Source organism: Ochotona princeps, chromosome 16, assembly GCF_030435755.1.
Source record: "Ochotona princeps isolate mOchPri1 chromosome 16, mOchPri1.hap1, whole genome shotgun sequence".
NCBI lineage: Eukaryota > Metazoa > Chordata > Mammalia > Lagomorpha > Ochotonidae > Ochotona > Ochotona princeps.
In genome coordinates this window covers 7128643-7140921 of record NC_080847.1, presented here as the reverse complement: position 1 = coordinate 7140921, position 12279 = coordinate 7128643, and the positions used below count along the sequence as shown (strand labels likewise).

General features: G+C 42.6%; 1 protein-coding gene across 1 annotated transcript in view; it reads left to right on the top strand.

The window, feature by feature from the left end:
* VAT1L (vesicle amine transport 1 like) overlaps nt 1-12279 on the top strand; it is a 128116-nt gene that overhangs the window by 63306 nt on the left and 52531 nt on the right. The window contains exons 5-7 of the mRNA XM_004584044.4: nt 3222-3325; nt 5253-5308; nt 8984-9178. Coding sequence (XP_004584101.1) covers nt 3222-3325; nt 5253-5308; nt 8984-9178 — 355 coding nt within the window. The remainder of the gene's footprint in view (nt 1-3221; nt 3326-5252; nt 5309-8983; nt 9179-12279) is intronic.

The window sequence follows — 12279 nt, the reverse complement described above, 5'->3', positions numbered from 1 at the left end:
GCCTCTGTTACCCTCATTGGTTCATCAGAAAAGTGGAGCTGAAATGCCTGCCTCGTAGGCTTGCTTTGGAGATGAATTATTAAATAGCCAGTGTACAGCAGAGAGTTCAAAGAAGCACAGGTGTAGAGATGTCGCATACCTCTCCTAAATGTTTCATCCATTCATTGCATCATTCATATGCTAACATCTCATTCCTGGAACACCAACACTATGTCCAGCAGGAAGAGAGAATCCACAGCTAAAACAAAAAGCATCACACACCTGGGCCATGACTTACAGCTCTTATATTTTGATGGAGGAGACAGTATAGAAGTAAACAAATAGGTAACATAATTATAGCCCAAGATAGATCCTAAGGAAGTATCTTCTGTGCGGACATCAAAGCGTAAAGGTGGGGCCTGCTGACTCACATTGTTCCCTGGGGAGCCTATAGGTGAGGAGGACCACTCCAAGGAGAGCTGAGGAAACCTTTGCAGGCAGCTATCACAGCAGGTGAACAACACTTGCGGTAGGAATGCCATAGATCTGCCAGAAAGCTGAAATGCCTTGAGCAGTTACTGGATGAGGGGGTGGGCAGGGACGTGTAGGCCTGCCTTTGTTGTGGGCAGACCTTGAACCGATGTCCGGAGTATAGCTTCAGAGACCAATGTGGTTCAGCTAACGCAAGGAAGTGTATTAACACAAGGAGAGAATGTGAACCCATCAGCAAAATAGAGAGGTGAAACGTGTTGGGAGAAGTGACAGATCAAGACTAGGCAGAGGTATGAGGGATTCTGGAAGACACGCACAGTTTCAAATGGGCAAGGTGTCTTGACTTCAGGAGGACATCGTGCAGACCAGGGAGAGTTGGAGAGGACTGGATCCCCTAGGAGGGCAGGCTGGCAGAAGCAGAGCAGGCTCCTGTGTTTGGCATGAAGGAGACAGGAGGCATACTGCATGCCAGGTGGTAAACCTTCTCGGCTGGTGGAAGACAACAGGATAGGACACACCACTGTGTCCGTGTGGTCCATCTGCAACAAGTTCCCTTTGTTGTCTCCCCTCTAGCCACACTGGCTGATCTCCAGTATTGCTTCACTACAGGGTCTTTGCACATGCTTTTCTTACTGCTGCAGTCCTGTCCTTTGTACTCTTTCCCTAGTTAATTCCCTCAGGTATCCAGAGATGCCTTCTCTAGCAACCCTTAGTGAGAAAACTGTTTACAATTGCATAGTGCCTTTGAGGTACTATATCCCATTTTATAGGGTGTGTGTGTGTGTGTGTGTGTGTGATTACTGATGAATGGGCATGCCCAACTAATCTCTAAGAAGAGGAGAAATCAAGTCTGTTTGACTTTGCTGCTACGTCCTCCAGGACCAACACTTTGGTCAGTTTAATGAACATGGAATGAACCTCATCATTAGTAAGATATGCTGGCACAGTTCCTGAGTGGCTGCCTTAGACCAGTGGCTCTCACAGCATGCATGGGCATCTGTTAGAAACGCACATCTTGAGCATCCCCCTCAGACCAGCTAAATCAGAACCTCACAGACAAGGGGGAGGATTGCCATCTGTGTTTAACGGTTCCTTCACGCAGCTCCCATGCTCACGTAGGTGTGAGATCCACTGTCCTCATTCCCTGCTTCTGAACTTCTGGGTGAGATTAATGAAGACCCAACTGTGCAGATGAGAGTTTTACTAGACAGGAAATCTAAGTTAATCACTTTGGATGAACTTTGGTGATAGACTGGATTTTTAATGTGACTTGAAGGCTTTGGAAGGGCACATTCACAAGATTCAGTTGTCACTGGGTATGAGGTAGCTAGCTAGCTTAGTTCTCATCCTGAGAAACTCACATGCAGTTTCTAGTGATGAGGGACCCAGGACCTAGCTGTTGACAATGTCTGAACTTTGCTGATGTGAGAATGGGGGTAGAAAAAGTGAGATCTTTATTCAAACAGGATAATCCCGCAGGCTCGCACACCTGAAGAGAGCTGTTCTTCTCTGAACAGGATGGGGCTTAGCCATTATAGGAATTTCTGTGTATATGAATATCCCGCACACAGGCTCTGGCTCTTTCCAATGTCTTGTCTTCTAATGGGGGGAGCTCAGCAGATGTTTGCTGAGTAAGAGAATCAATGAATGGATAAATAAAAAGTTAGAGCAAGAGGTCAGCAAATTTTTTCCTGTTTAATAGAGTGAATATGTGGGTTTTCCATACTCTGCCACTTTCCATTGTTCTAGAAAGATCCTCTCAATTAAACCTCTTTCTCTAAGAATCAGTTGTAGGTTTGACCTGAAGATGAGATGAACAGAAATTAGCAAGTCTCTCTCTGAGGGGAAAATCCCATCTATGCTACATCGGTAGCTCTGAGAATACAAGGAATATGTTGATTTTGTTCCTAATTCCAGATTTAGCACCTTGGACAGAGCCTGTCCCATAGCCTTAGCTCCACAAGAAGAAAATACATACTGACTGGTTGTCAGATGACAACCCCAAGCCAAGCCCTTTCCTCTTGTTTCATGATTACTATAAATAAATACAGTACTTCTGCTTTGCAAAACAGAAAGCCAAGTCTCAGAAACCTTGAGGGAGGCAGCTACATATACAAACCCATACCCTCTGATTCTGATGCCCATATTAACTCTTCTACCTCCCTTTGCTCTTACTATTAGCTACCAGTCAGATCTTAGCTGCTTTGTGGAATTCTGACATAGAGCTCTCTGACTTGTCATGGGTTGATTTGTGATTGATTGATTGATTGGTTGTTTTCTTAACGTTAAGCTGGTGTGGAAGCAATGCTTATTTGGTAGAACCAGGCCGGATTTTGACCTTGCATCTTTCTCTGGGTTGGGGAGTTGAGGTATAACTCTTTTGTGACATTGGGTTGTGGCAGTCAGCTGCATCTCTGAGCCATCCCTGGGAGCACAAGGACATGAGAGATACATGTAGTGGTCTGTGTTGCCAGCCTAGGATTTGAGCAGAGGAAATGTAATAAATGCATTTGATCCTTAAGATATTTTCATCTTACAATGAATGTACTTGGACATACAAAGTTGTGGAGTATGTATGGGTGGGACCAGTAAGATAAACCCACTCCCTGGACTTCTGCCTTATTAATTGCAACTCCTGGCACTCTCACTGTTCCTGTCTGTGTGAATGAAATGATGGAACCCAAAAGGGAAAAGGGCAGTTTGCTTGCTGATGCATTACAGCAACTTTGTCTTATCCTTTTGTCATTTAGAATCTCTCCTGATGGTGTGGACATTGTTTTGGATTGTCTATGTGGAGACAACACTGGGAAAGGTCTCAGCCTTCTCAAACCCCTGGGAACCTACATCTTATATGGTGAGTGCTGCCAAGAAGCAAGGACAGGTCAACAACAATAGGCACTGCATTTGTACTTAGAGGCAAAGGGCTCTGAAAAATGAAGCATGCTGATATGCTGGGATAGTGGGTCAGTGGGTGCTCTACTATATCACTACAGTTGTTTTCAGTTATAAAGCTCATGTGGGTGCCCAGTGCTTTCTATGCTATTATTTCAAAAGGGGTACAGAGAGATTAGGCAAACGAGTTACTGAGATGAGCAGAGCCATTAAAGTACTTGGTCCATGAAAGCTGTCACAGATGGAAACTGTGATGGCTTCAAAGGAAGCCCAATGATAAAGGTACAATGGACCTGCAGTGGGATGAATAAGACGGGGTGGAATATGGTAGTTTCGAGCAGGATTCTTCACTATTAAAGATGAAGTTGCAAAATACAGGCTGTCCTTCCTCCCAATTCTCCTTACGTCCGAAATGAGTGGAGCACATGACCAATCACACATGATTCCATATCCACTTCTGTGCTGTTAAGTGCACAGAGATTTATGGAAAGCCTGCACCTGAAAATTCCTCAGAAACAAAGAGTCCTTAGAGACTTCCCCTTCCTCCTCCTCTTCTCTTCTGTCTTAAGCATGTAAACCACACTAAACATTAGTCTCCACAGGACCAACCAAAGTCAGGAGTGAAACTCCAAATCAAAGTGATAGGGGAGTTGTCTGACATTGGAAATTCATGGGTGTCATAGAAATGGAGCTTTACTGTGTGGGTAGCTTTTATTTAAAAAGACAAACTAATTTTCTTGCTATTAGCCGGATAGAGTTAACCCCAAATGCTGGTTACCTTGGCAAAAATTTACTCATTTCTCTGCTGTTGGCTGAAGAGTTTGTAAAAGAAATGTTTGTGAGGTATAAACTTTCAAGCATCTTTTTGTCATCATCTGATCATTATATTCAGAGTCGAGCTCACCAGAGACAGACTAACATTCCATTGTTGGAGTGTTCTGATCATTTCAGTGCTGGCCATGCATTTCCTTAAAAGTGAATGCACAGTCTAATCTCACTATGAATGAAAGAACTTACGAGACTCAATACACAATGTAGGGAGATCGGCTATGACTAGCTTGTGTGTCAAATGCAGACAGAAAATGGATTCATCTTCACTTGTCACTTGTCACTTCACAGGACTTCCATTTTTACCTCAGGTCAATGATATCACCTTGGTGAAATTTAATGTGGTTTCATCACAATTACCTAGTAACTTTGTTAATTAATTATTGTTGTCATCAAAATCTGATATCACTAGGTGCTAACGACACTCAAAAAAGCAGAAGCTGCAATTAACTCACTGGCTACTAGCTTAGTAAGGTCAACAAATTAAGTTTAAATTATGTTGTTTTCATTAAATACCTAGTTTGTAAGAAAATCTCACCTCCAAACTTTGAGGCAAGGCACTCAAAGTTTGCAATGTGTTGCAGTGGCACTATGTGGCATCTGAACATTCCCAGAACATTCCCAGAACATTCCCAGAACATTCCCAGAACATTCCCAGCAACCCACAAAGGGATTTTCTGAGACAGAATCCCAGGGAATCTTTCCTAACTCTCCCTGCCATCTGCCCTCTTCATCTTGCTGGTCCTAGTTACTGAAACTGAGCTTCTCACACCATTTGTCCCACACGGGACATCATTAAATTAAAATGTTGGCCTTTATCATACTTTTGCTATGCAATGAAATAGACACCACGGGGGATGTCACTTTCTCTTTGACTCAGGGACACCTCACTCTCATCAACTAGGTGCTCCTTTCTTACTTCCCTCATTTTTACAGGGCTGAATTAAACCTGCTTTCAAGCTTTTGCCAGTTTGGGACAAAATTGCCATTTGTCCACCCACATCAAGAAAGGTGTTGATTTTCATTTGTAATACCTTGATTTTGGGCTCTTCCATTTACAGGTTCATCCAACATGGTAACTGGAGAGACCAAGAGCTTCTTTAGCTTCGCAAAATCAGTAAGTATCCATGAAGGTCAAATGTACTATGGTGATTTACGGGTGGTGTGCATGCTATAATTTCCTTCATCTTCAGACATTGACCTCATCTTGTTTGGTCTTCATTTGCGTCATTCATTTTCAGTAAGGTCTGCATCCCTTCCCCACCCTGTGCATGTGGGCAGGACCAAAACTTGGCCTACTGTGGCCTAGATGAAGCTAAGGTATGGTGTCAGTGAAACTCAAAAAAAAGCTGCACTGCCATTTCAATGGAGATGGCTTTAGTTTTTGGTGTTTGCAATCATTTTAGTTGAAAATTAATTTAGCTGGGCGGGGGGAACCCCAGAGCCTATGAAAATGTCACATAATGCAAAAGAATTAATAATAATAAAAAAAAAGACTGAATTGGGGTAACAATTTTTGAATTTAAGAAAATAAAGCTATTTTAACAATTAAAAAAAAAAGAAAATTAATTTAGCCTTTGCATGTATTTGTTTCTTAGAGAAGCCAGTGTTTCAGTTTGTTCACATTCTTTCCAAGTTTCTGATTTACACATGCAGGAAGTTCTCTGGGTCCCTAGCCTACCAAGTTAGATATAAAAATTGGGATCCTACAATTTTAACAAGCTCCTGGGATGATTTTTTTGCATGGACAAGCTTGTGAATACAGCACTATCCTGAATACAGCAGTTACTTTGTCTTCCACTGAGAAGCCACATCCCTGGGCAATTACCTTACCATGCACATGTGCATGTGTATATCCCCAACTTGATCTTTATTTGCGGGAACTAAACTCATTTGAGTTTGAACTTTGAGTTTTACCCTACCCAGGACTTCTGCTTCTCACAGGGTCTTGTCTCTGCCCTCTGCTCCAGCCTCCTAATTATGAAGTTCATGCAGTGTGGGTTGATTTGCTTACTTACGAGCATTTTCTGAGCTTCTGATACAAGTGACACTGAGCCAGGCAACAGACATTGTGGTGGATGAGATGGACAAGCTTCAGGCCCTGTGACGCCTGCATTCTAAGCAGGGAAGCAACCCCAGAATGGGCAGGACATTTTATTAACATGATTACCAGCAGCTCGCAGATCAGAAAAGGGGTGAAAACAGGGGGCTGAAATGGAAAATGGCAAGATGGTGTAGAGGCATTTTCAGTGGGATGTTCAGAGAAAGTCATGGACCAGAGTGCAGAATTCACTCTACATGTCCATTCTATGGGGGCACTTATGTGCCCCTTAAGTGCCAACACTAGCTGCCAGAAACTTTATTCTCGAAGTTAGAACTAAAGGGGCTCAATTCTGATTTGAGCTTTGAGGTCTGGGTCAAGGCTCTCGTGGGCTCCAGCATATCCGTGCAGTGTGAGAATAAGGTGCAAGGAAAGCTGCTGTACGTGGCCTGTCCCCTGAAGTCAGTACTGTCCCACTGGCAGCTGTTTTGTAGCAGTGTCTGTAATTATTGGGCTGCTGAAAGACTGCTCTGGGTAGCCACACAGCTCCCAAATTACATGCAATTGCTTAAGAAGCATTTTTCCCTCTCCCCTAAATGTACAATCACGACTCCTGATGGTAATCGCGGTGATTGCAGTGCGCTTGTGCACAACACAACCAGGATGAGACTGAGTCTCTTCTGCTCAAAACACAAATGCCTGTTACCAGCATGCTCAGTGGCTGGATGGTGGGGCAAGAGTGACCACTGCACCCTTTCAGAGTCTCTGGCCAATGGAAAGTAGATTGGAGATAGGGCATGCTAAGCAGTAGGATGGGGTCTTGCTCTAGAAGGTTCTAAAAACCTTTCTCTACTCATGCAATAAAAACAAACATTTGGTCTCATTCTCAGTCTGAATCGTGTTCTGCCCTAAAAGGGCCACGGAGCTTGCGCTTTGTCAACTTGCACCATTTGCTTTCAGGCCTTAGTGTGATATTAACATTATAAAATCCACACGTGAAGAGCAGTCTGACTAACAGGCCCAGCACTCTTACTCTCTAAATCAAAAACGTCCTTTCATATGACACTCATACTAAAAATTGTTCATGTTGCTCAAGTGCCTGGCTCATGGCAGGTACTGGCACACTGACTCCACACTGGGATCACGAGATGTGCAGTGGGGAAACTGGTGCAGAGAGCCCAAGGGAGCCATTGAAAATCACATAACTAATAAGTGCACAGTTGAGATTTAAAAGTGAGTATTCAGCTCTAGGAAGTTGGTAACAACAATCATACAGATTCTACTGCAGAGACACTGTGAACCTGGTTTTTGATCATTTGTCTGTATTTTCTCTGCACAAAAACCCTTAGGAAAATGCACAGCTCCTCCGGAGCCAGCCCCAGACCCTTGCAGAAGAACCTTGATAAAGAATGACCTGTATGAATCAGCCTGGTTTCTGACCAATCTTTCCTTTGTGTATTTGCCTAGCATCATGAGCTGCCTAGTTAAAAACATAATAAAATAAGCCTTTTGCTTCACAAGAACCTCCTTACTTTTCTTTAGAAGGCGGAAAACCATTTCTGTAGTCAGTTCAGGGTTGATTTACTTCTTTTCGTGCCTGAAGGGAGGAGACGAGATTGGACTGAGATGGGCACACTCTGTTACTTGTATGTTTCCCCGCAGGACTAAAGTCCAGGTCTTCTCAGTTTCACTGTTATTCATCTTTGGGGTGGGTCGTTTGTTTTAAGGTCTGCTGTGAGCATGATCGGATACTCAGTAGCATCCTTGGCATTTGGACAGTAAATAACTCCTTTCCCCATGATGGCCATGAGAAATGTCCCCAAACATTATCAGATGTCCCCATGAGACTGACCTGTCTGCACTGTGACCTACATATTTAGTGCCAGCTCTTCTGCCATTCCTTCCTCCTTTTTCATCACCCATCCCCTGAGTCAACTGTATCTGATGAATTCCTTCCCACCCTAAAGTTTGTCTTCACATTATTCCCCTTTAAGACAGCTGCACCTACAAGCAGAATGTTGCCCCAACGTGGGGCCTCTATCTTATGCATCAACTCTTTCTGTCAACTTTTGTGTCACCCTGGTTTTCTTCACCAATCCAACATGAACATATCACCATCATTCACTGAGCCATGTGCTTTACACTGTAATTCAAAATGCAATGACAACAGTCACTGGAGGCCACACCCTGCTGCTGTGCTCAGCTGACAGAATAACAGGGAGTAAGTTTCAGAGCCAGGATCCAACTCCAGGACTCACAATGCACAGCATATCCTTCATAATCAGAGCTGCCTGAGAGTCCTTTATCCAAACTGAGTCAAACCAGAAGGGTTTCAGAGCAAGGCATGTTTTATGTTTTGAAATAACGGGATATCCTGAGGATAAATGTATTGATATTTTATTTATGCTTTACCATACATACAGAATGGCTTTGGACTGTAACCTGTCTCATGAGGCCAAATGTAAAATGTTACACTTGTGGCATTGAGTTGGTGCTCCAATACGCTTGGACTTGAGAGCACTGGGGGTTGAGATTCTCAGCCTGCAGTTGTGTCTCACCAGCATTGCTGTCTATTGTCTACCTTGTACTTACAGTAGTCCTAGAGTAACAAACAAAAGTTTAAAACAAACAAACACAAAAAAAAGCCCATCATAAGAGCCACCTCCTGGTCAGTTGAAGTCCTCCCCCACTGCAGTGCCAGCTTCCCCTGTGGCTTCCCCTTTTGTAACCTAGCACCATCTCTCTTTCCAGTGGTGGCAGGTGGAGAAGGTGAACCCCATCAAGCTGTACGAAGAGAACAAAGTCATCGCGGGGTTTTCCCTGTTAAATCTGCTCTTCAAACAGGGCCGAGCGGGCCTCATCCGAGCAGTGGTGGACAAGCTCCTAGCGCTGTACAACCAGAAGAAGATTAAGCCTGTCGTGGACTCCCTCTGGGCCCTGGAGGAGGTCAGGATGGGGCTTTGCCTCAGCAAATACCCACCCATTTTTTTTTCAGTCAAGGAAGGTATGGGTAGCCAGATTCAAGGGTGCTTCAAAAGTTCATGGAAAATAGAATTAAAACATAAGTTAATTTTAGTGCAGAAAAAATTAATGTTGAAACCCATATCAAGGGTCTTTAAAAATTTATAGAAGATATATATTAAAGACTAGGTATGATTACTAACTGCTTTTGCAGAAAATAAGCATGCTTTAATCCCATTTTTTCCTGTGAACATTTTGAAGCACTCTTGTATAATATTTTACTACATGATTATTGTCTACATTTGTTTTCCATGAGGGTTCTAAAAGTCATCGCCCCTTAATAAAGGGCCTTGGCTATAAAAACTACTTTAGGTCTTGGTGGTTGCCAGACTGGGTGCCTTACTACAGCATTTAGGGCATGATTCTTTCCCAGGTGGGCCACTGAAAACTGATGATGTACACCATTCACCTTGGTTATGTGGCTGCAGCATCATGTGTGTTGTTGTCTTGCGGGTATAGAAGAGACCAAGGTCACAGCAAATGATGCCTCAGAGCTGAAATGATTTGTGTGCTGAGCCCAGCTGCTTTGAGCTCCCGGGAAACCTTGTTAAGCCATCATGATGGACACTAAATTATTGCTGAGTTGTTGGGTCTAGTGTTGGTCTGAGTTTTTCTTATTAAGGGATCTGATCAAAGTTTTATTTGAAAGCATTCCTTGATCACAAACGAATGAAGAATACCTGAAGGACATTGAAACATGAACACACTGTACTGGTTTGTATGAAGCTCACTAAGAGGAGGTTGGGTCTAGAATATCTTTCGGGATGGAAGGAGGCTTAGGCATTTGGAATGTCAACCACAGCAACTACTTGTAAGGAGAAATAATGAGAGGTAGCTTGGAGTTCATGAGGCAACTCCTTAGAAAATCTTTGCAAGCTGTGATTTTGTAACCTTGACTTTAGGAAGCCTTGAAGACCCTAAAAAATTTCAAGAGATATAGAAATGCAGTTTTGTTTGTTTGTTGTGCAATATGCATGGATGAGTTGCCTTATGGTGTGTTTGGAGGATCACAGACATATTTTTTAAACGCTAACAAATGTTGAGTTCCATGGAGCAGATGGTGGGCCTGCTTCTGGCAAGAAGACTGATGCTGTTTGCCTGCTAGACATGGTTGGCTCAAATCCAATGGCTTCTGCACACGCAGAAATCCTCCCCACCAGGCTTTCTCTGGGGGACTCCATGTGCAATCAATACAACTTGACCTACATCTATGATCCAAGAACCTGCCTATTTTAATATTACCAAAACCCAACTACCAGAATGTCTTGTTTCTTTTGACAAAATAAGTAATACTCATTACAGGAAGTTCATAAACTAACCAAAAACATAAGGAAAAAAAGAGTGAGCCATTCTATATATCCCAGAGATGGGTAACATTGTTAACATCTTGGTTTACTTCCTTCCAGTCTTTTCTTCTCTATTGCATATTGTTCACTCTGATTTAATTTTTTTTTTTTTGCTAAATCAAATCACACCAATCTTGCATGCTTTCTTCTGTGTAACAGTCAATATGATTTCTTGAATTCTTTTTAATTTTATGAATTGTGGTATCTACATTGTACTCATTGTGGCATCTTAGAGGAACAAGCTAAAACTGGGCTCCATGGAAACTAGATTCTTGATAGTCAGGGAAGAGAAGAAACTAGGAATAGGCAAGACTAGGGTTAAGAGAATTCTGTTCATGGGTCCAGGAACATATACTTAAAAACTCAGTACCCACAACAAGGACCAATAAATCTGGAAGCATTTGAGAGAGAACTGAAATCCAAGAGGGATCCAGTTGGCCCAGGGGATTCTTGTCCTAATAATGGAAGTCATCCCTTTGTCACAGTGGTAAAGGAATCACGAACTATTGATGGAATGAATGGCGTGTGCCTAAGGCTGGGTAGATGCTGGAGATAAAGAGTGATGGAAAGATGGTCAAGATCCCTAGGTACCAAGGAGCTTAAAGGCAGGAGAGTTGTAAGAAACAGAAAATATCAATGTAAATGCAACAATCCACAGGGTAATTACAAATTGCAGTTGAGTCCTTGGAAGCAGATAAACTAGAGTGTATGGTGGGGAGTAGTTGGAGTGGAGAAATTTACTTTCTACAGAACGGAGCTTCTCAGCCTCATGGCTTCTGCAAAGAGCTTTATACATATCTTTTTATCTTATCAGCTTTCCCATGAAAATTTTTAAGAGCACTAGAGAGCAGGAGAATAAGAGTAAGGTTTCTGAAAGTTCATGTAAAATGGAATTAAAAGGTGGGTTTATTTTGACGAAAAGATAAAATGAAATCGATGCATGAGAGCTCTTCAAAAGGTATTATTATGAAAAAACTAAGCATGGATTTCAAATCTTGACATCAAAATAAACTTACTTTTCTTTCTATTTTCCATGGTTTTTTGAGGTATGCTGCATGAGTGTCCACTCTTTGGGAATGTATACTGTGGGGTGATTTAAAGAACAAAGGTGTCTCAGGTGGGTGTGACCTGAGTTGGAACATGACAGAGGCACAATACTGAAGGGAGCACTCAAAGGACAGATAGATCAACAGGCAAGTAACACCTAAAGCCATGGCCCCGTAACCAATAACACAGATCCTTTTTGTAGCCTAATCCTCCACAGAGTAGGAAATGGACCTATCTGTTTGTTTGCCAGCAAAAATACTCACGGACATTGCTCAGTAACACCCTCCAACTTTCTGAAAGTGTTTCAGTGTTCCTGCAGTATTTACAGCCATCTGTTTAGAGTTGCTATTGAGCAGATAAAACTATCTCTGATGCCCACACCACTGCTGTAGGTTTGAGGAGAGTCTCATGTGCTTATTACTGCTGACAAACCTAAGGAGGAGGACCATGATGATTTTCTCTCTTCCCTTTGGTAATGATTACACAAAACTGCTCCACGGCCATCTCTGTAATTTCATCCATGGAATATAAAGCCCATCGAGATTAAAAAAAAAAAATTACCTGGGAGTCTCCAAGCCCTCAAACTAGAAGATTTAATAATATCAAGATAATTAGGGTTTCTTTCTAGCCATC